The sequence below is a fragment of the Pseudorasbora parva genome, chromosome 15 (assembly GCF_024679245.1).
Source record: "Pseudorasbora parva isolate DD20220531a chromosome 15, ASM2467924v1, whole genome shotgun sequence".
NCBI lineage: Eukaryota > Metazoa > Chordata > Actinopteri > Cypriniformes > Gobionidae > Pseudorasbora > Pseudorasbora parva.
Window position 1 is genome coordinate 5,525,394 of NC_090186.1, and position 25,000 is coordinate 5,550,393.

The 25,000-nt window shown below is 37.8% G+C and overlaps 1 protein-coding gene across 3 annotated transcripts in view; it reads right to left on the bottom strand.

The window, feature by feature from the left end:
- Window positions 1-127: 127 nt before the first annotated feature.
- hook1 (hook microtubule-tethering protein 1) overlaps window positions 128-25,000 on the bottom strand; it is a 28,558-nt gene continuing 3,685 nt past the window's right edge. For 2 of the 3 annotated variants that reach the window (XM_067416876.1, XM_067416873.1), the window contains exons 2-22: window positions 23,846-23,931; window positions 23,202-23,274; window positions 23,051-23,101; window positions 21,128-21,260; window positions 18,571-18,638; window positions 18,421-18,483; window positions 18,230-18,313; window positions 14,062-14,225; window positions 12,819-12,959; window positions 12,520-12,721; window positions 11,864-11,974; window positions 5,986-6,073; window positions 5,658-5,724; window positions 4,829-4,969; window positions 3,661-3,748; window positions 3,438-3,469; window positions 3,264-3,346; window positions 3,024-3,124; window positions 2,796-2,897; window positions 2,619-2,687; window positions 128-1,483 (exon numbers count right to left, since the gene is read on the bottom strand). In XM_067416876.1, coding sequence (XP_067272977.1) covers window positions 1,328-1,483; window positions 2,619-2,687; window positions 2,796-2,897; window positions 3,024-3,124; window positions 3,264-3,346; window positions 3,438-3,469; window positions 3,661-3,748; window positions 4,829-4,969; window positions 5,658-5,724; window positions 5,986-6,073; window positions 11,864-11,974; window positions 12,520-12,721; window positions 12,819-12,959; window positions 14,062-14,225; window positions 18,230-18,313; window positions 18,421-18,483; window positions 18,571-18,638; window positions 21,128-21,260; window positions 23,051-23,101; window positions 23,202-23,274; window positions 23,846-23,901 — 2,073 coding nt within the window. In that variant the 5' untranslated portion in view covers window positions 23,902-23,931 and the 3' untranslated portion in view covers window positions 128-1,327. The remainder of the gene's footprint in view (window positions 1,484-2,618; window positions 2,688-2,795; window positions 2,898-3,023; window positions 3,125-3,263; window positions 3,347-3,437; window positions 3,470-3,660; window positions 3,749-4,828; window positions 4,970-5,657; window positions 5,725-5,985; window positions 6,074-11,863; window positions 11,975-12,519; window positions 12,722-12,818; window positions 12,960-14,061; window positions 14,226-18,229; window positions 18,314-18,420; window positions 18,484-18,570; window positions 18,639-21,127; window positions 21,261-23,050; window positions 23,102-23,201; window positions 23,275-23,845; window positions 23,932-25,000) is intronic. The other variant, XM_067416874.1, reaches the window with a different exon arrangement.

The window sequence follows — 25,000 nt, forward strand, 5'->3', positions numbered from 1 at the left end:
AATTTAGGCGCCATCTAGGGGTGAGAGGTGAGTAACGACTTCAACCCTGGGGTCATTAAAAGGGCAAGCAGTTATTGCAAAACTTTACTGTTTATTCATCATGTGTAAATGAAGGCTGCCAGTGCTCTTTAACTCCAAATATTACTTTAATACAGTATGATTCCAATCTTATACAATAATCTCTCACAATGACAGTGCTTATAAAATCGAGTTCACAAAATTAAGATTTCTTCCTGGGAACACATCATACATAAATATTAGCATTTCAAAACACATACGCATTAACCCATCACAGAATCGCAATGATTGACCTTCCCATTTAAAACAGAATTAATAGTATTTCCCACTCCCAACATAAACATAATGTGTCTTCTTCAAATGTGTCTACTAGCAGATAGCTCAGCCAAATCAAGATTTTTCACAATACAGCAAAAGCCATTTCACAAAGCAGCTACGTTTCACAAGTCACGCGTGTATACTTAAAGAGAGCGGCCTACAACACATTCAAAGCCTTCACAGCAGTTTGCTATGGCCTGTTATAATTCTGTGCTGGTGTTCAAATCCTGATATTTGAGGTCGTCACACAGACAGGACACATTAAGTGGATAAAAAGGCCCTTCTGCTTGTTAAAAGAGCATGCAAGAGTCCTATCACAGTCAACTGAATACAAAATACTACAACTGACTGAATGAAGCACCTGGATTCAGATCAATTAGAGTGATTATATGTTTTTTTTTATGTGGTTGAGAAAGTCATCAAACCGACTAATGAATCTGGTGTCCAGCACCAAATACTGTACGTCTTCCTCCTGATCGAAGCATTTTGATTAGTTTGGGCAAAATGTGAAGTCTGCATATACTTTCAATGTTTTATATATGTTGTACTTGCACAATTATAAATATATTCCACGGCTGCATAGTGTATCATTGGAAGTCATTTCTAGCATAAGCACGCATGCTACCATTACCGGACATGTTGATACATTTCTTCCCACATAATCTGAGCGAGCCTGGCAAAAGACTGACCTGTGACCTTTAGTATCGATGCTGGTTCAGAAGTGACCCTGCTGCAGACTGTTATACAGGTGCTTGTTTAGGACTGAAGGTGAAAAAGACTGCTACTGTATATCATAGTGTGCTGATTGAGTAACCGTCATGAGAGTTGTATTATTATACATGTGTGTAACCGGTAGAGAGTGAGGGGACATGCTAGTGTTCATCATGGCATGCTTGTCCCCTTGTTAAGTTAATTTACTTAAGGTCACTTGAGTGTGCATGTGAGAGAAAGGAGGAGAAGAGCAGGAAGCTGGGAAGTGCTGAGGACAAGGTTACTTGGAAGAAGAGGCAGGCACATTAATGGACATGGTGCGCCGGGCGTTGGTCACCTGACGTTGCTGAGCCAGGAAGGATTGGCCTGGCGGCACTAGAGAGTTGGATCGCCCACTAAGCCGTGACTCGATTGCCATCTTCTGGAAGTTCAAACTCTGACAAAACAAGACAAAAAAAGGCCAATCACTGCTAATTGTACGACAGATGCACACAATAAGACTCTTAATGGAGTTTCACATCATCATTCAATTTACATGTGGGATTAAAATGGTGGCTAGCAAACAAAAACAATCTCTAGTGTTCATTTTGATCATGGCTTGTCTTGGAAAAAAATAAAAAATACGAAGTGTGTGTGGAGCACAAAGGATGCGGCTCAAAATTTCTGACACTGGCAGAATTTCAGGGGTAAAATTTTATCACAATGGTCATTAATCGTCTGATGGCGAACAAGTCAAACTATATATTAGTGCTGTCAATCGATACATTTTTTGAAATAATTACACAATTCTTCAGTAATTAATCACAAATTTTTAGTATTTTTATATTAGTAATAATCTCCAAAATAAAAACAACTTAAAACAGTATATTATAAATATTTGTTATAAAAGCATATTTTTATGAATGAAGGCCAGTATCACTGATACTAATACAATGATGTCTCCATGAAAATATATATTTTTTAAACAATGATATACAGTCAACATTACAGTATAATTGAAAGCTATATCAATTTTAACATTAATTAGGCTTTAAAAATAACTTAAAACAATCTTCACATAAGCCCATTATAATGAATATCATATTTACCTGTGCCCTTCATACCCATCTAACATAGGAAATACACAGACATTTAAGTTATCAAACAGTCTGCACTGCATAAATAATCAATTAAATCCAGATTAATCGTTATAAAAGCTATACATTTTCTCTATTCTCTTTGATTAACATTAATTATAGACATCAGTCACAGGTTTATTAGGGTGCTGTCACTTTAAGATCAGCCGCTGCTGAACATGATGCGGATCTGACGTGCTGTCACGCGCATCTCAATCTCTCACAACTCTTTAAGGTCATTTAAGATGTTATTTAAGTCTTTAAAGGCTGCAAAAAAAACGCACATTTTGGCATAATTGTGTGTATTATTATTCATTCAAGCGTGAAAGAGAACTCAATTCTGGCACCATTCTGGCTCTATTCTGTGTGTCACATAGTCAGGACATTCACAGTCAGCATAAAAAAATTACTGCATGCGTTAAAATGCTAATTTTGACAGCACTGTTATAAACACACCTTATTATACCAAGCTGTCACAATTAACTTCTCCTCATATTCCCTCAGTTTGGCCTGCTCACACTCCCGCTGGGTAAAGAGTGCACAAGAACAGACATGAGTAAAGGAACCACAAACTGGAAAGAATGACATTGCGAGTGAGAAACTGCTAGACATGAATAACAAAGCAGTTTGTACCTCCAGAGCATTGATCCTCTTGTCTTTCTCAGAGAGCTGCACTTTCAGAGACTGGATCTCAGCCGAGGCTGGGTTTAGCTTGGGATCCAGAGCTCGAATCACCTTAAAAAAATGCATGATATGATGTATAACCATTGGAAGATGACCACTCTTTCTTTCTTTTTTTTGAAAAAGTCATTCATTAGCACAAAAGGCCATTTATTTGAGAGATGAAGTTAATGTAACTACATCACGCGCTTTCTCCAGGTACATCTTGTATCGATCTTCCATCGCCCTCATGTCCTCATCTTTCTTCTTCAGCGCCGCAATCAGCTCGTCCATCTTCACACCTGAAAGTGACATTTATCTCTACTGAGAGGGATTTTAAACTTCACTCTGGACATCAAAGTGACTGAGTGGGACTCATTCTGGTCATGAAGAGCATTTTTGGGGTCAAATATAGGGTCAGATCAAAATGTGGAAGCTAACTGGTTTGAGTAGCGTCTGGCTGAAGGTCCTCCAGCAGCTCTTTCTTCTTCATGATTTCATCTTGTGCCTCATTCAGTTGCACCCTGGGGGAAAAAAAAACATTAGGACCATCAGCTTCAGAAGGTGCATAAGATGGCCAACTCAAAGAAAATCTGATCGAATGTCTAAACTTACATATGAGCATCCAGCTTCCTCTTCAGACGAGACTGTATGAATTGAAAAGAGCAATGTGACTTTTAAATGAAAAAAAGCATGCTTTGCATTAACCAAATTAAAGACCAGGAGCAGTCTCAGCTTGATAAACACAGCCCAGGTCATTCAGCAAAGTGCATGTTTATGTAGCACTGACCAAAAAGTGCCAAAACAGCCCCACCAAGAGGCCCAAACACACACTTACATCGTCAGGTTTGGCTCCCTGTGTCTGCAAGGCCTTCTGCAGATCCTCTACCTGCTGCTGGAGCTCGCTGATTCTTTCACTGTTCAGCCTTAATACACATCAAACAACACATAAGGCTTTGACAGACTGCTTGAAACTGACTTATTGAAAACATACTAAATAACACAAGAAATACTTTAGACAAGGTTTTTGTCGGTCAATGACCCAGTCGTTTTCAGACCAGCAGCCAGTGGGTGAACAGATGGGCGCGAGTGCATCTGCTATTTAAACAACGTGCCGCTGGAGAAAATGATAACTACCCCTGCGTCCCAATTCGCATACTATCCTTCATAAATAGTATTTAAAAATAGAATTAGTATGTCCCAAATCGTAGTATGTTGAAAAGAGTATTCCAAAGATACCCGGATGGTTTACTATTTCCGGTCCGAATTCGAAGTATGGATCGATGGGCACTCTAACGGCTGATATTGCCCACAACCCATTGCGAGTTAGACGAGGATTCGATTAGAACTACAAACGCGGATAAAAAGCGTTATAAACTACAAACATGACGGATGTGCGAGTTCAATGGTTAAGTAGAGAAGTTTAGATAAAGGGGTTTGAGTGACCAACTATCAATATTTAACCTGACAAAAATATATTTATTCAGTGTTGTCCACATTATATTTCACCTGCAGCAGCATTGTGAACTTTTGTAATGACACGTTTGGCCATTAACTTTTAAATGTATCATTATATTTAAACAGCAAACACATGAGGAGAGTCTCTGCATTAAAGACCCACACATGGCAGATCAACGTGCGGCTACATTTCTCTCCGATACGCCAGGAGATTAAACTGAATGTGGAGGATTTGAACTGTGACGAATCTGACGATGATCGACAGGGCAGATAAACGGTGACGGGATGCACGTAACTAAGCGACAGAGTCCGTTAAAGATGGCGAAGTAGTATGTCCCGAAGCTTGCATCATTTTCTGCTACACACTCAAAAGTATATACCTTTTCTTCACAAAAAGAGTACATACTTTTAGGACGTAGTATAAGTAGGCGAATTGGGACGCAGCACAAGTCAGGCTGTAATTTGCAAAAAAAAAATGCCCGGCTGTATAAAGATGCCTTCTGAATGTACAGTACAGAGTGTATGTGATGCATTGTGTCCATCCGCACCTCTTCTCAGTGTCCAGTTGGCTGCGTCCCCGCCGGGCCTCCTCCAGCTGCTCCTGTAGCTCAGTTATGCGCTCGTTCTCAGACTCCTCCTGCTGCAGACGCAACATCTTGTTCTCATGCTGCAGACGGATGAACTTCTCCCTGGAGAAGCAGACACAGCATACACACCACCAATATTTACAAAATATTTAGGTTTCAGGCACAAAAGATGTATGTGAATCACAAAGACATTAGATAAGTAGACACACTACCATACTCGTCTTGCTTCTGTTTCCTGTGTGATGTTACAAACAGTAGCAATAGCCATTTTATCATCTCTCTATTCACTTATTTGATTTTTGCACAAAAGTAAGATCAATTATCTGTTTGAGTAAAATATTAGATTTATTTTACTAACAACATTTCTTCCAAATGTCATTTAGAGCATTTATTTGCAGAAAATGTCAACTGGCCAACTTGACAACTGGTCATTTATCTTGACGCACGCACACAGATTTTTTTTATTTTATATAATTACAAATTTATATTAATACTTTTATTCAGCAATGATGTATTAAATTGTTTAAAAGGGACAGTAAAGACATATAAAAATTTCGATTTCAAATAAATTGTGTACTTTTGAACTTTCTAGTCATCAAAAAATTCTGAAAAACAATGAACAATGGTTTCCACAAAAATAGACACAAATCTTGTTTTCAACATTGATAACAATAAGAAATGTTTCTTAAAAGCAACAAATAAGTGTATTAGAATGATTTCTGAAGGGACATGTAGCTGAAAAAAACAACACAACACAACACAACACAACACAACACTACATACATCATACCTGTACTCAATGGGCAACATCTCAGCTGCCAGGTTATCATGACTTGGACTTCCTGTTTGATACTTTTCTGTGAAGTGTGAAAAAAAAACAAGTTAAAATTTCATACCATCTGCTAAACAAAATTTTTAATTGGTGTTTACTGAGCTGTGAAGTGACCCAGACAGATCACTGAAATAGCTGGATCAGAATATAAATGTAATAATCTGTCCTGCCTGTGAACTAGCAGATTTGCCTGAATTTAAATTGCCTATGCCAAACAAATCACTACATTCAAATGCAATCTTTTCCTAGCAGGACACCAGTTGTGGTCTCCGCAGTCATACTGTACCTGCTAGTAATAGCTGGTTCTGTTGGGCCTGTGTGCAGCGCAGTTCTTCATTGGTCTCTCTGAGAGTGTCCCTCTCGATGCTGATCCTCTGATAAAACAGTTATCACAGATTCTTTATTTCTGGTGTCACTACTGGCATTAAAGGGGTCATGAACTAAGAAATCCTTGAGCTTTTGACATATAAGAGGTCATCATACGAGAAGGGGTTCAATCTTCAACTGGCTGGGAGGAGCCGCCACTGGGTGGTCATGTGACCTGTCAGTGGGTGGTGGGAGCTGCCAGTCTCATTCTGGGTGGTCACGTGATCTGCCGCTGGGCTGGCTGGTGGCTGCCAGTCTCAGCCGCTGCTGAGCTATGAGTATAACAAGTTCAAGAGTTTTATAACATGTTCTCTTTCACTCTCGCTGCATGGAAATACAATATTTTAATATCATAAATATACTCTTAGGAATCTATTATTTTGTATGATTGATGATTTAGACTGGTTTCTCACTAATAAGGCAGTTAAATGAGCGTGATCATGACTGGGTGCTGACGCTTGACTGGCCAGTCCAACCAGCCGCTGTCGAGCTACGAGTATAACGCGTTCTCTATCACTGAAACTACAATGAAATGCATACTTTTATTATTGTGAATATAATTTTAGGAATCCATTATTGTGAATGATAGACGTTTTATACAGGTTTCTCACTAATAAGGCAGTCAAATGTGTGTTATCATGACTGGGTGCTTAATGACGCTTGACTGGCCACGTCCAACCAGCCGCTGTCGAGCTACGAGTATAACGCGTTCTTTATCACTGAAACTACAATGAAAAACATACTTTTATGATTGTGAATATAATCTTAGGAATCCATTATTGTGAATGATAGACGGTTTAGACGGGTTTCTCACTAATAAGGCAGTCAAATGAGCGTGATCATGACTGGGTGCTTAATGACGCTTGACTGGCCAACCAGCCGCTGTCGAGTATAACGCGTTCTCTATCACTGAAACTACAATGAAATACATACTTTTATTATTGTGAATATAATCTTAGGAATCTATTATTTTGTATGATTGATGATTTAGACTGGTTTCTCACTAATAAGGCAGTCAAATGAGCGTGATCATGACTGGGTGCTTAATGACGCTTGACTGGCCACGTCCAACCAGCCGCTGTCGAGCTACGAGTATAATGCGTTCTCTATCACTGAAACTACAATGAAAAACATACTTTTATGATTGTGAATATAATCTTAGGAATCTATTATTGTGAATGATAGACGTTTTAGATGGGTTTCTCACTAATAAGGCAGTCAAATGAGCGTGATCATGACTGGGTGCTTAACAAAGCTTGACTGGCCAACCAGCCGCTGTCGAGCGAAACATTCGTTTTAAAGGGGAATTTCCAAATATTTAATTTGTCTGTTTTAATGCGGGTCACTATTTTATATCATCTGTATTAATCATTTTCTTAACAAACGTTAGCCTATATAGGCTATGCAAGTTTTTTTTAATGGCTATATTTTATTGTTGTTTAATTATTTTCATAAAAAAGGCTAATAACGAGAGAGAAAAAAATCGTTTTTTAAAGTATAATTAAAGAGGAAATTGTGAGTTAGGCAATATCATATGAATGCTATTTTCCACAACAAAATGTTACAGGTCAAAGTTGTCTTTCTTTCTTTCTTTCTTTCTTTCTTTCTTTCTTTCTTTCCATATACATATATATATATATATATATGTAATGGATTCAAACAAAGTATAGTGGATCTCTCAGCAAAGTTTTGTTCTCGAATAATCCACCGTTTTTGAACGGCTAGTTAATAATTTAAGTGTGCCATAGCAGTTTTATATTTCATATAGCCCTGGAATAATTACTTTTTTCCACACATTTCATATTTTTGCAATTCAAATATTATTTTTAGAACACAAATCTAAAAATCTCATTACATTATTTGGGCAATTGTGATTATAGCAGGGGCGTAGCTTGGGGGGGAGTGACGATTCTAAGGGCCCATGCACTTTTGGGGCTTCCAGAGATCATTTTTATTAATAGTAACAGTACTAGTAGTAATTAAATATAAATTGTAAATGTAAAAAATCTACCAGAGTAAAAAAAAAAAAAAGATGTCTTATTTCTGCATTTCTGGCAAAAAATTTCTCCCCCCATTTAGGCTAGTATGGCTACTGCATGGTTCGGTGCTGTTCTGCGTTGGTGATCAAAACCGAGGCTACAGCGATAGATAGTCTATTCAATAGGTTTTTCACCACTGAAAATAAAAAGAATGTAGAACATCAAATAATCTAATAAAAAAAAAATAATAATAAAAGAAAATAAAACGTTCCGCGGGCTTTGTTCACAGCTGCTGAGCGCGAATTCCAGCACAACGCTTAACGGTCACAAAGTGCAAGATTAGATGTGTAAGTTAATTAACTAAACAGCTGTGACAGAGGTTAAACAAGCGACAGAAACAATCAGTTTGCAAAGACTGTGTAAACCAAGGCTCAGCTTTGAGAAGGGAAATATGCAGGGGATATACACAACCGGTCAAAAGTTTGAGAAGGGTAAGATGTTTTTGTAAAAAGTATCTTCTGCTCACCAAGGCTACATTTATTTGATCCAAAATACAGCAAAAACATTATTAGTGTAATATTTTTAGAATGTTAAATATATTTTTTTCTAGTTGAATAGGCCAAAAAATATATTTAAATTCTTGTGATCAAAGCTGAATTTATCCTCATTACTCCAGTCTAACGATACATAATCATTCAGAAATCATTCTAATATGAGGATTTGAAGGATTCAACAAACATTTATGACTATTATCAGTGCTGAAAACAGTTTTCTCAGGATAATTTAATGAATAGAAAGTTCAAAAGAACAGCATTTATCTAAAATATAAAGCTTTTGCAACATTAATAATGTCTATAATCTCACTTGATCATTTTAATGCATCCTTGCTGAATAAATCATTAATTCATTTATTTAAGTTCTTTCTCAAAAATAATAATAATAATTAATCAAATAATCCAAAAAAAAAGGTTATAGGCCTACACAACTGCTTTCAACATTGATAATAATCATTAATGCTTCTTGAGCAGTGAATCATCATATGAGAATTATTAGTGAAGGATCATGTGACACTGAAGACTGGAGTAATGATGATAAACTCAGCTTTGATCACAGGAATAAATTATATATTCCCATACTAGAGAAGTTATTTTACATTTGAATAATATTTCACAATATTATAGCTTTTTTGTATTTTAATAACATAAATGCAGCATTAGTGAGCAGAAGAGACTTCTTTAAAAGCATTTTTAAAAATCATTACCATTCTTAATGGGCTGACAATGATTTTGGATCGCTATAGGTTGGCCTGTAGCCTATGTTTAGGGGGCCCAACCTCATATTCTTTCATATGAAATACATTATTTTATTATTGTGAATATAATCTTAGGAATATGTTCTTTTGTATAATAAACGTTTGAGAGGGGTTTCTCACTATTAAAGCAGTCAACGCGTTATGGGCCTTTCACACAGAACGCGGCAACGGCACCGCTGCGTTATAGCCTCGTAGCTCGACAGCGGCTGGTTGGCCAGTCAAGCTTTATTAAGCACCCAGTCATGATCACGCTCATTTGACTGCCTTATTAGTGAGAAACCCGTCTAAAACGTCTATCATTCACAATAATGGATTCCTAAGATTATATTCACAATCATAAAAGTATGTTTTTCATTGTAGTTTCGGTGATAGAGAACGCGTTATAGGCTACTCGTAGCTCGACAGCGGCTGGTTGGACGTGGCCAGTCAAGCATCAGCACCCAGTCATGATCACGCACATTTGACTGCCTTATTAGTGAGAAACCCGTCTAAAACGTCTATCATTCAACAAAATGGATTCCTAAGATTATATTCACAATCATAAAAGTATGTTTTTCATTGTAGTTTCAGTGATAGAGAACGCGTTATACTCGTAGCTCGACAGCGGCTGGTTGGACGTGGCCAGTCAAGCGTCAGCACCCAGTCATGATCACGCTCATTTGACTGCCTTATTAGTGAGAAACCCGTCTAAAACGTCTATCATTCACAATAATGGATTCTTAAGATTATATTCACAATCATAAAAGTATGTTTTTCATTGTAGTTTCAGTGATAGAGAACGCGTTATCTACTCGTAGCTCGACAGCGGCTGGTTGGACGTGGCCAGTCAAGCGTCAGCACCCAGTCATGATCACGCTCATTTGACTGCCTTATTAGTGAGAAACCTGTCTAAAACGTCTATCATTCACAATAATGGATTCTTAAGATTATATTCACAATCATAAAAGTATGTTTTTCATTGTAGTTTCAGTGATAGAGAACGCGTTATACTCGACAGCGGCTGGTTGGATGTGGCCAGTCAAGCGTCATTAAGCACCCAGTCAGGATCACGCTCATTTGACTGCCTTATTAGTGAGAAACCCGTCTAAATCATCAATCATACAAAATAATAGATTCCTTAGATTATATTCACAATCATAAAAGTATGTATTTCATTGTAGTTTCAGTGATAGAGAACGCGTTATACTCGACAGCGGCTGGTTGGACGCAGTCAAGCGTCATTAAGCACCCAGTCATGATCACGCACATTTGACTGCCTTATTAGTGAGAAACCCGTCTAAAACGTCTATCATTCAAAAAAATGGATTCCTAAGATTATATTCACAATCATAAAGGTATGTTTTTCATTGTAGTTTCAGTGATAGAGAACGCGTTATACTCGTAGCTCGACAGCGGCTGGTTGGACGTGGCCAGTCAAGCGTCAGCACCCAGTCATGATCACGCTCATTTAACTGCCTTATTAGTGAGAAACCAGTCTAAATCATCAATCATACAAAATAATAGATTCCTAAGAGTATATTTTTGATATTAAAATATTGTATTTCCATGCAGCGAGAGTGAAAGAGAACATGTTATACTCATAGCTCAGCAGAGGCTGAGAGACTGGCAGCCACCAGCAGATCACGTGACCACCCAGAATGAGACTGGCAGCTCCCACCACCCACTGACAGGTCACATGACCACCCAGTGGCGGCTCCTCCCAGCCAGTTGAAGATTGAACCCCTACACCATCATACTATAAGAATATCCTATGAGTTTCAGAACCCAGAAACAGCTTTTATTGTAACCAAGGCCAGAGAACGACTCGTTGTGGAATGAGCCTGTAATAGATGGAGAAAGATTGCCTCTGCAGAAGAAGATCAACGCCCACTCCATCATCATCACTTTAGCCCCGCCCACTTCATCACACCATTTTAGCCCTGCCCACTTCATCCTCACTTTAGCCCCACCCCTTAATTAGATCACTTTAGCCCCACCCCTTCATCATCAATTTAGCCCCACCCACTTCATCATCATCACTAGCTCCGCCCACTGGAGTGTTAGTGAGATGACGAGGAGAGAAGAGCGATACAGGATGGACTACAAATAACATTCCCTTCCAAAGGACCCTAATGCTAGGAATGTGCTTATTTATTTTCATCAATGTGAACGTCTCAGTTGAGCATTATTTATTTGTGTTCGCTACATTTCACTGTGGATTCTTTGGCAAATCAGTCGCTGATATGTGACCGGGAAATACTACATAGCTATTTCATATGCAAAGATGATAGCCAATTACACTGAAGTCTCACAGCAGACACGCCCCATCAAACAGTGTTCAAATCAGAGGCTAAAATCTGATAAGGAAATATGTCTTTTATTTCTAAATTATGATCATTTTTGATGAGAAAATCACACTAGCATTATAAGTGCACCACAGGAAACATTATAACACAATGCAGTTCATGACCCCTTTAAGTCATCTAATGTACAGTGTTAGTTATTTGCATGTGAATGTGTCTGTCTACCTCTTTCTCTTTCAGTACAGTATCATATTTCTCCTGAAATTTCTTCATCTCGAAGGCCAGGTTATCAGCCCTACGGGACTCATCAGACAGTTTCTTGTGGAGCTCCTGACCCTGAAGTTACAGAAACAATGTAATGTTGAAGTTTTACTTGAAGTCTGAAGTTGTGTGTGAACCTCTGTGTATATTCTCCAATATGATTGTGGTCACCATTTCTACACTACTGTGGTAAAAGTTTGGATCATTCCAAAAAACAAAAGCAAAAATTCTGAACAGTAGTGTATCTCCTGACAACTATTTAAAGCTGCTGTCCGTAACTTTTTTGTGTTCAAGATTTACAAATAATATATAATGAGAATGTACAACATAAATCCATTTTCCAAACCGTGTTTTTGTCTTACCCTGAATCATTATGGTACAGTTAAATAAGTGTTTATATTGGGACTATTTCAGACCAGTCTGGTAGGAACCGCTGCGGAGGAGCACAGTCCCTGCGTGACTCGCCAAAGACATAAACAGAGAGAAGTAGCTCCGGTTGCAATGTTCTTCCACAAGATGCACGCAGAAAGTTACGGACTGCAGCTTTAATGTCTGATTAAAAAAACAACAACACTAAAACCCCCCACCAAAATAAAACTGGTAACACGTTTATACGGTACCTGTCTCTTGTAAGTCTCTAACTGAGCTCTTGCGGCGTTGGCCTTGCGCAGCTCCTCTTCAAGGCTGACTGTGTTGTGCATGTAGGTCATATTCTTCTCCTCCAGAACTTTCACTTGCCGTCTGAGGTCACTTAGATCTTCTAACTTCCTCCTGTAGGTCTCCACGGAGGCCTCTAGCTTCACTGCCCGGTCAGAGGAGCTCCTAAAAACACACAAATGAATCATTAAGACTTCCCAACACACCCAAAGAGAATACTGGCATAGACTACATATTAAAACGCATATAACCCAGCACATACCTCAATATGTCCAATTCGTCTTTAAGCGACCGTGACTCCTCCGCCAGGCTGGTCAGTTCATCATTACGATGCTGAAGCTCCACTAGTTGTTTCTCCAGCTCTTCACAGTGGATGCGGTAATCATCTTTAGCTGCCTCCAGTCTGGATATTAAACACATACACACATTCATTATTCATACGGCAAGCTATTTCAAACGGAAATGCTTGGTTCATTATTTCAATGTTTGTCTACTTCATTCAGAACAACTGCAGGTTAAAGGCGCAATATGTAAGATTTTTATATTTAACTATCCACTAGAACATGCTATATATTTTGTTGACCTGTACTTGTATTATCCCAAATGTTTCCAACAATGTTTAAATCCTGAGAAACCCTCTATTTTTACCCAGTGTAACGGGCCGTGTCCTTGCATTGCTTGTCAATGACATCTTTAATATCGTGTGTGTTTTATTAGACAGATTAGCAACTGTTTGGATCATTTATCAACAGAAAGCTGATCATTGTTCTCCAGCTCAACACAGTTAGTCTTATTGTTTGAATCTTGTTTTCTTGATTCACTGCGAGTAATGTTTTTACCTCAGAGACGACACTATTTTATCAAGAGGCTAACCATAATCAGAGAGAGCTTTCTCCATCATACAATATATGTTCAAATTAATTGCATGTCATTGAGCAACAGTCATTTAGTCATCCTGTGTTTATTAATATGCTATTCTAATATCGATCTAGATCTCATAGCAGCCACCTAGCGAACACAGAGTAACGTTATAACGACTCAACACAATCAAATGTGTTTAGTATGATTGTTTTAAGTGTGTAAAACAGCACTGCGTTCCCCCCCAAACACACACAACGAAAAGAGCGGAAGCAGCGACTACAGCATAAGCAGAATAAAAGCTCAGAGACGGTGTTTGGCGCAGGTCTCTCTCATTAGCATTCGCTCTCAAGGGCTCTCGCGCGTCCTGCTTCATACCACCGTAACGCTAATAAAACTTTAATACATTCACTCATTCATGAACATGATTTCTGCCCGAGTCCGTCGGATTCCTTTCCATCGGCTGTGGAGGTGAAGAGTCAAGACTACAACTCCCATGATTCCACGCTCATTCACGCCGTCATCAAGATACACCTGTGTTTTGAATAAGCGACATCTAGTGGCCAAATTTACATACTGTGAAATCAAGTACATTTTCAGAGAATATTTGGCCATTAAGTGAGATTTGTAGTCAGATGAAGCTGTACCTGAAGCTCTCCTCCTGAAGCTGCTCAAACTGCATTTGTAGCTGGCTGTGCTTCCTCCCTGATGGAGTGCTGGGGTCGTCAAAAGTATCAAGCTGATTGGCTCGATCAGTCAAGAGGTCATTTTCAGCTAGAAGGCTGTTCCTTTCCTCCTGCAGCATTGTCACCTGATCAAAGGGCAAAAAGGTCAAACACAAGAGCTTTCTCGGAAACTTGATGTTTATTATGTCAAGGGATGTATAAGTTACGTACGGGGCACATTTGAATGTAGGATTGTATCTAGAGTTTGGCGTCGGTAAGATCTTTAATGTTTTTGAAAGAAGTCAAGGCTGCATTTATTTGATCAATATATAAAATACAGTAAAAACAGTAATACCGTAACATATTATTACAATTTACATCTATTCCTTTGATGGCAAAGCTGAATTTTCAGCATCATTACTCCATTTTTCAGTGTCACATGATCCTTCAGAAATCATTCTGATATGCTGTTTTAGAAAACATTATGTATTTTACATTATAAATATATTTACTGTCTCTTTTGATCAATTTAATGCATCCTTGCTGAATAAAAGTATTACTTTGTTAAAAAAAAAACCTTTTAAATGATAGTGTATATAGACGATGTAAGGATTTTTTTATTATAGTGTGAATTATCACAGATTTTCAAGACACTGTGATGTCCAAATATTAACCCCCAGAAAAACTAAAAATGTCCTTTTACATAAACTCCAAATTGATGCAGTTTCAAATTTAATTAGCAAAGTAATTAATTCAGCGAATAAAACAAAACCAACGGTTAATGTTAGGCATGTTAAATAGCTTTTACTCTTCTTCTTTTAGAGTTCTCCAAAAATATAAAACCCACAGCAACCTGATAACCCAATCAATTCACCACTGAACCCATGAGCTCTCACACACACACACACACACACACACACACACACACACACACACACACACACACACACACACACACACACACACACACACACACACACACACACACACACACACACACACACACACACACACACACACACACACACACACACACACACACACACACACACACCAGTGGTTAGATTGGTTAGTTTTAGTTAGGCTAGTTGCCATGCATTTGTTTAGACTTACCCCTCACTGGTCATGGATACTTTTACAACTCAATCTGTCAAGAATCAGCAACACATGAATTTCTAACCCAGTTATGGGCGCAGGAAAGTTAACATGGCAGTTCAAATCCTGCAACAATATGTACCTGTTGCTGTCCATGTTAATTGACAAATTTTAAAATATTTAATGCAATTAACACAGCATCCGTGTTTCATTTACATTTAATCATTTAGCAGACGCTTTTATCCAAAGCGACTTACAAAAAGGGGAGAGCAATAGAAGCAACGAAACAAACAAGGCCAACAACCTGCAAGTGCTGTAAGAAGTCTCAGTTAATTGAGCACAGTACACAAACAATTTTTTTTTCTTTTCTTTCAGTCATTCTTTGGCTAGCGATTCATTATATGATCACGCTCTTATTCAAGCATTAAACCATTCAAGTGTGAAAAAAAGTGAACGCACTGTCTGTGAATGTCCTGACAATGTGACACACACACACATGATGCACAGAAAGACACACACGTCAGTTTCGTGGAGTATCCTCATAAGAGCAGCCTTTAATGAATAAAAAAAAAAACTTAAACTCAAAAAGTTTAATGAGATGCAGAGCTGTGTCGTGAGCGGCAGCATCAGCTCTTAAAGTGACAGCAGACACTAATGCTTGTATTTTTTGAAGCCTAATAAATGTTTAAAGAATTGACAGCTTTCAATTACACAGTAATATTGAATGGCCTTCAATCATAAAAAAGATGCCATTAAAGTATTTAAAATATAATGCATTTAAGTTATTTCTACATTAATTTGGAGACTAACTCTGATTATAAAATATATTAAAAATAGTGCTGATTAATCGCATCCAAAATAAAAGTTTATGTTTAAATATAATATCACAATATATGTGTGTGCATATTTCTATATAAATGATAATTATACACTGTATGCACACACACATTATATAAACACAGACTTTTATTTTGAATGCAATTGATCACAATTAATCGATTTGACAGCACTAATTAAAAACGTATCAAAACGTAAAAAATGTTTAAAATTCCGATTAATTGCAGATTTTTTTTTTTATTAATCAAGGTAATTTTTTTAATCGACTGACAGCACTAATTTATATTTACCCCAAATTCCAAAAAGGAAATTTATACTTAAACATTTAATGAAAAAACTGTACATTAGAGATGATTTCACTTCTCTGTAAAAGCTAAAAACACATCAGCCTCTGCACAGACAAACAAAAAAATACTTGCACTCAAAGGCTAAATCTGTTCTTTCATGAAGGAGAATGAACAGAACAGCAGAATTCAGAAATGCTGTTCACTGAGCTGACATACAGACGCAAAAGCATACTCTGTCAATGTCTTTTCATATGTATGCAGTTTGTAAATATTTCTGCACCTGTGCACATTCACATCTAAAATAAGGAAAGATAAAAAAAAAAGTGGTTTCTATGCAAGAACAATGTCACAAGGAAATACTTGAGTTAAATTTGTTTAATTAAATCAACTGAGCTGGGCTGCATTTCCCGAAACCTTCTTAACTCTACGTCATTCTTAAGTTATACCTTAAGGTATCCCTTAACGTTAATATGTGTTTCCCGAAACGAACTTAGTTAAGAATACCTTCTTTAAGTCATACTTTCGTAAGGTTGGTCTGGACCACTCTTAGCTATACCTTATCACTATTAAAAGTTAATTCCACTAGTGGCCACCACTGTGTAAAAAGCTTCTATATATGTCAGTCTATCCGAATATAATTCCGAAGTTGTAATATACACCCAGTGTTCAATCAGGCTAGTTGAATAGTTTTTTTTTTTTTTTTTTTTTTTTTTTTTATGCAAGGATTAAAATTGTTATACGAAATTTCATAAATTTCTTTGTCATAAAATTTCATTACAAACACTAATGGTTGTTAGCTTTTTAATGATATTATCCAAAGGTACATCAGCTGGCAAACCATTAGACAGGAAAGGCTTAGGAGCCTATTTAAAGGGAATGATTGTGGAGGGGAGTTTAGTCAAACTTTGGCAGCGAGGCAGCGAATATAATTGTGCTAAATCAAAGACGGCGCTGTCCGCGGAGCCATTTAGTGTATGTGCACTATTTCATATGTGAAAACTTTAGTCCCTGGCTACCATGTCAGAAGCTGCTATTAAAAATAAATTTTGCCTACCACGACAGCAAATTCAGCAGCTTTTAGATCTTGTTGGATCAACTTTGTCGAGACAAACTGGACGGAGCTCAGCTACTAAAATCAGCTGCTGGCGGCTCTTCTCTTTCTTTCTTTTTTCTCTGCCATATAGTAGCAGCTGATTATATGTTTTGCGTGTTGCGTTTTTATTGAGTAGGCCATCTAATAATATAAATTAGTTATTTACACAATAATGTGATGCAGCTGCTGCATGGTCAATCATCCCTGGTTGTGGATTAAATCAAGACACTATGGAAAATATATTGTAATAATTTAAATGACGCGTGATGCTCATGGTGCGGTTGAGCATGAGATTCCTGGTTCGTGCACTCATTTCAGAATTATGTAAAATTTAGGTGCAATTTTGTATGATAAATGAAAGTTCAACTATTTCTGAAGTGTTTCTTTTATAAAGAACATAATTTTTTCGCATAACACAGTGAAACAGCCCCTGCATAGAGTAAATAATCGATTCTTGAGCCATCGATAGAAGCCAATTCAGCACCGCCGCCACGAACAGCACCCGCTAACGTCGCACTTAAGAAGGTATACCTTAAGCAACCTCCTAAGGTATAGTTCGGGGAACACACCTAGAAATGGTATACCTTCAGTTAAGTTATACCTTTAGAGTCTTCGTAGCACGCTAAGAGACAACGTTATCGGGAAATGCAGCCCTGAATATTAGGGATGTTAAAAGTCAAGTCACATTTATCTATATAATAATACAGATTGCATAACTTCTGTATTGTATAAAGCACTATATAAATAAATGTGACTTGATTTTTCACATCCCTAATATTATTGTTTCTTAGCAGATGCAAATGCTTTGACAATAGATTTCCTGAAACTGGTCTCTCACCTGCATGTCGAGCTCCTGACAGCGCTGTGCCAGCTCTTCTTTCTCTGCTATGACCTCAGTCAGATCATCCAAGGCTTTCTTTAACTAGCAAAAAAAAACAAAAACATAATTGAACAGCATTACTAATATTAATAACAACATCAACACGGTTCTCTGATGGTATGATGATGCCATATGTCTGTATTTCTTACCTGTGTTTCAGCATCTCCAAGAGGTTCTGTTCCTAACGGAGACATAGTCTCCTTGCTCATTAGCTGTAACCAATAAAATTGTATTAAATTTTCATATTTAAAAAAATGTGACCACATAAAAACATCTGAATAAAATGAATGGTCTCTGACCTCTTGAATGGCAGTCATCACCACATGCTGTACAGATTCCTCCAAGGTCATGATTATCTGGATATACTCTGGACAAACAATAATCTCACAGGGTTAAAATCAACGAAACATAAATTTATCACAAGAAAAATTACAGCATATGGTTTTAAAACAGCATGAGAGATTTGACAACTATTTAAAATCACCATGAAATCAAAATGGTCAGTTCTTGAATTTTTTGTGTGAAATATTGCAGTATTACAAATGACTGATATTTTTTAATGTACGTGCCTTCGTAATCTTTACTCAAAATAACTTCCCCTTCCTCTTGCATCTACATCTCATCTCTTCTGTGTTTTTCGGCATGGGGGCGGGACAATCGCTATTTGCACTTAGCGGAAATAACATCTATTGCCAATTAAATTTGATCATCAGTTTTCACAATTTCATGTGAAAAAAGCGTCAACAAACCGTAAATGAAAGATTTATTGTGCACTTTTAATTAGATTTCCCATTAGAACATTTCGTTTCGTTTATTGCAATCAATAAAACTGGTTTATTGGCATGAAAACTGCATTAAAATATAAACACAACATTAAAAAGTCAAACACTGGTTGACAGTGAGTACAGAATGACAGGTAACAGTTCACCAGAAATTTCCAAGTTGGCTTATCGAAAACCAGGAAGTAACCGTATATGGTCAATTCCCGATGGATAAAATCAAATCTTATTTGAGAAGCCACTTCACTTTGATATATGTCACAATAGGAAAGAAAAACTTTTTTGTGCCTTCCTTTGCTTTTTGCCCTTCCTTTGCAACGGTGGAACTAGGGATGGGACGATACACTTAAACTCACGATACGATGCACCTCGATATACCAGGGTTACGATACGATACATCACGATACGATATCAAAATATATTTATTTTTTTTCCAAATCTGTGATTTTTTTGTACCACCTAAGTAATGTACTTAAACGAAAGGTATGATTTTTCTCTTTTTTTGCATTTTGGTTCTATGTTGTTTAAAAAAAAGGAGAATTTTTAGAAGTCCGCGACCTCATCTTAAACAGGGGGTGCCAATAATTGTGGAGGGCACTGTAGGGATGTCAATCGTTTAAAATATTGAATTGCGATTAACTGCATGATTGTCATGAGTTAACTCGCGATTAATCGCAATTTAATCGCACCTTTTTAGCAATTGTAAATGTATCTTAAATTAAGTTTTTAATACTTTAATCAACATAGGTATGGACAAATATTCATGCTTTATGCAAATGTACATGTATTATTAGTGAAACCATACTTATTCGATACAGCATGAAGACTAGACATATCAAAGGTCATAGATATGTTTATCTAAGAAATTGTTCATGTCTCTTAAGCCTAAACTTAAAAATAATGAGTAAGTAGTGATTTCTCTAATTTTGACAATATAAAGGGAGTTTTTACACTGGCAGTTTAATTCAGAACAGGGCAAAGTTCGTATGAAAAATTGTTAATGTGTACCAGTGAGCGAACCAGAACCACACCATACCTGGAGGAGGTCCATATTACACGAGTAGGAATATTGTGCGGCCCCTTTAAGAGCTGGAATATAGTGCGGCCCCTTTAAGAGATCCGCCTTCCCTATTGAACTGCCGGTACTTTGCGTGTGCGCGCCGCCGAACTGGTCCGCGATTCACGTGGGCAGTGTGAAGAACACGGACGACTCGACTTGTTCAGGAAAGTAACCTGTGCATTCGTTTTAGCCGATTGTAATGTATTTAGTTCAATAAAACATGTGTACTGTAAGCGGGGTGATGGTGTTAATGATTTACCTCAGACATGAGCGAGAATGAGCTGCAGTGCATAGCGCTCAGACTGCAGAGAATGTGCTCAGTGAAAAAACGCCCTTTTCTTTCTGGAGTCTAATAAAAGTTAAACAGAAAATATGGTAGTTTATGTAGGCAATAACTGCATTTTTGGTTTAGAATATTAATGCTAATGTCAACCATTTTCTTTCCCTATTAATATTTGCTGCTACATATCCTTTGTCTGACAGCTCTCACTTTTTCCAACTACAGGCTATGCCTCAGATCAAACAGAAAATGCGCGCTGCGTTTTGTCATGTCTGCCCCCCCACACACACATATATAATACACTAAATTATTTATATACTACGCAAATCATGCAGAAGTGCCATCTATCTTTATTTCGCGATCCATTTTTTTCGACCTCGATACGTTTCGTCACGTTTTGTATCGCGATATTTTGTCAAACGATATTTCGTCCCATCCCTAGGTGGAACCCTTGCGATGGTTTTTAAAAACCCTGAGCTCTTGATCACTTGTGAGTAAATTAAGTGTGTGTGAGAACTGCAAGTTGTTGTTGTGGCATCACGATAGTGTTGCTTTGTGGTTTAGACTTGCTCCCAAATTGAGAGGTCAAGGGTCTGCACAAATAAACTTCTCTCGTTGACTTGATGAAGTTGGGGATTCGCTGGAGAGGAAGTGCTCAGGGTAGTTTGTGAGTGTATGGCTAAAAGTTGAGTTAAACGCAGCTCTGAAGGTTTTTGGTGAACTATCTCTTTTACTACCTTGTTTCCTGTCACATTTGACTGCACATCCCAGGATGAGCTGTAGGAGGCGTCCCAGCTCTACTTGATCAGACTGCTCTATAACACGCACCAGGTCAGGCAGAGGAAAATCTGTGATCTGCTGAGCTAAAACCTGAACACAAAGTGATCATAACACAAAAAGTTACACATCCAAGCATAGATTCTTTATCCGAATGAATCTGATTGTATGGTCATTGTGCCTTTGCTAAAACTGAATGTTGTTGAAAGGCATTAAAGGGGTAGTTCACGCAAAAATTTAAATTCTCCAATTAAAGGGAGAGTCTAATGCTATTTCATGCATTCTGATTCATTTACACCGTCAAAGAGTTGATTCTCAAGCTAAACTCATGGTCAAAATACATTTAAAAAATGAGTTGGGGGTATGACAGAGTACATCTGTGAGTACTTCAAAAATACTCCTTCAGGATTTGAATACGTTTCGGAAAGTTTTTTTTGAGTATAGCCCTGTATGACACCATAAAGGACAGAATTGCTTGTTTGGACACTTCTCCCAGATGAGTGTGTGCACATCAACCAGAGCGAGAGCAAGAGCTTCATTCGGGTTACAGGAGCCGTCGGCAGCGCTGTCATTTTGTTTTTAGACCACAAAATCAACAACGTCACTAAAGAAGTGTGTTTCTGGTTATGAGGGAACGATAACCTTGTTCATCTTCCCAAATAACCCAGTGTTAAAGGTCCCGTTCTTCGCGTGTTTTCGAAGCTTTGATTATGTTTACAGTGTGCAATATAACATGAGTTCATGTTTCGCGTGTAAAAACACAGTATTTTTCACACAATTGACTTATCTGTACAGCGCTGTTTCCTCTGTCCTAAAAACGGCCTGATGATTTCCTTGTTCTATGAAGTCCCTCCTTCAGAAACACGTAACGAGTTCTGATTGGGCCAGCGCCTCCCGTGTTGTGATTGGACAGCAGCTTAGCGCACTTTGCCCGGAAAGGTCCCGCCTCTTACCATAACAGGGAGATGCAAGCGCTAAATGCGCGCTCTTCTCCACGTGGGAGAGCAACGAGACCACGCCCCCTATTTTGCATGTTCTTGTGGGCGGAGGGTTCGTCAACAAACGGTTCTAGTGACGTCATTCCTGCAGGAAGTGCAGCGCTGTAGTCCAAACCGGCCGCTCGCTGTAGGCTTTGAAAGGGAACTTCTGTTAAATAAAATATCTCGCTTGGCATTGAACTTTGAGCTTTATAATTTTACAGGTATTATTTATGCTCTAACAGAAACATTACACACTAACTAAAGTTTGAAAGATGGAATCGCGAAGAACGGGACCTTTAAAGGCACACTCCACCGTTTTTAGAAATTGGGCTTATTCAACTTCTTTCGTACATTTAGATATGTGAGCAAATCCATTTTTGTCTCAGTGCATGCATGGTTGAAGTTTGGCAGGGTTGACGCTAGCTTAGCTTAGCATAATAAATGGAAACCTATGTTGCCAGCTAGCATGTCCCGAGTAAAAGTGATCAAAAAAAAAAAAAAAAAAACCCCACCTAACTACTTCTTGTGGCCTGCATATTCACAATGAGTACAAATAGTGATGTTGGGCGCAGAGATATCGCGCAACACATTGTGATCGCTCAACAGCCGGAGGACGTGAGGATGAGAGCCGTGATATCTCTGCACCCAAGGTTTGGAACAACATGAGGAGGAGTAATTAATGACAATAATTTCATTTTTGGGTGAACAAACCCTTTAAATCTGTAGCTCATACAGACAACGCTATAATTAAACCGCCCAACAGTTACACACATTCACGTGACTGTGGGCATGTGTAAATTGTTAGATGAAAGGTTAATTCCTTGTTATCATTTCAGAGAATAAAAGTCTAACTAATGGCATGACTAACATTTTAATGAACCAAACCTCAATGGTGTCGTTTACCTCATTATAATAATCAACAATCATCTGCAGGACCTTTTTGAGGTTGTTCAGCTGTAAAAGCAGAGTGAAACAAAGAACTTCAACACATTATACTCGAGACGTTCTCAAAATTAGATTTAAGTACCAAGGTCTGAAAGGAAAATAAATGTACCTTGAGTCTTACATTATCTCCAACATCCTCTTTAATGCGAGACAGCCAGCTCTCACTGAACCATGAAGGATCTCTGTAATTGAAACATATTGATCATCAGTGCAGTCTTATCTAAATCAGATCCTTTCAGATGCTTTCATTCAGATCAGTCTGTAAAATAAAATATGTTTTGTTCCCATCCTATCCTGCTTAAATGCAATTACATCACATTCTCAGACTCTCTAAAAACTATATATGCTTAATTTCACTACACTTGAATGTTTATTCAACAAAAAAAACACTAATTATCAAAACCCAGGTAATATGACTCCGAGGACTACGACAACCTAATACAAGTCATAAAATATTCAGACACTGACAAGCGGAGATATAAATCAGTAATGCTGACCTGGAAAGAACACATTTGAGTTAGTAGTATAAGAAGGGAAAATGAAGGTGGGAGCAACTGAAAAGTGTAAAACACACTCAAATGTGTCAAGGAACTGCAGCTCAACTGCTAGTAGTACATGGCGCTAGCAACGCCAAAGTCATGGGTTCAGTTACCAAGGAACTCTCACACCAATCAAACACACAGAACGAAAGCAAGATAAGTAGCTTTGGATAAAGGCATCTGCCAACGAATAAAGTCAAGTAAACACACTTACATCTGATGCAGAGCCTGAGACATGGCTGACCCTGAGGTCAGATCCTCCACGGTCATACATGGGGCTGCGGTTTTGAAGGTCTGCAGCTGAGGCCACACATACAAAGGAATGAAACATGAATAAACACTGATAAACTACACTGGGAATGCATTACTACAGGGGTTTCCAAACTTTTTTGTCAGCTAAACCCCTTATAGGGCTGTGCGATATTGAAGAAAAATGCGATGTGCAATATCTTGTTAAAAAATGCGATATTCGATATGCGATACGATATTGCAATTAGTGTGTTAAATATATTGAAATTATATTTTAAAATATTCTTTAAAAACTGAGAATTTAACCATTTGTGTTTCACATTCTTTCTGGGAAAAGAAAGCATCGCTACAACTTTTGATAGTGACGAGCAGTGTTGTTCACTTTTCAGTGTGTGTGTGTGTAACACAGCGCGAGACTGCAAGTTATTGTTTTTCGCAAATTATTGTGTTTAATTACTCTTTTTTAACATCAAGCAAGTCCCACAAGTAACAGTCTATTCTCTGACCTAAAACAGACACTTTTCACAATGTTAAAGTAGCCTATTAAAATCATTCAGATATTGCGTGTCGTTGCGATATGCATATTGCGATATGTACATTTGCGATATATTGCACGCCCTAACACCTTATATGTAATATTTACTTGATGCAACCCCTCATGTTAATATTTCAATAATTTAACAACACCATCATTTTTCCTTAGGGTCATTTTGACCCCAGTGTTTTTTTTTTTTGAGTGTCTTGAATCCAAGACCCTAGGACTTTTGTCGCACTTGAAACACGGATACACACATTGTTTTACTGGATTCGAGGAGTTGTGCTTGAGTATTAAATCCTGCCCTTGAGGGCTCAATTGGTCAAATTAAATCACATTCTGTGATATACAAGCAAACAAATATTGCATTTAAAATGTGCTATACACTCAGGTTACCATTATAAGCATTATAAGAGTCATGAAAATATATGAAATACAGTATCAGCGACACACCACAGGTTTAGAGATTATAGTAGTCTTTTGAACCTTACATTAATTTGGAAAAATTTAAGGGATAGTTCACCCAAAAATGAAAATTTGATGTGTATCTGCTTACCCCCCAGGGCATCCAAGATGTAGGTGTGT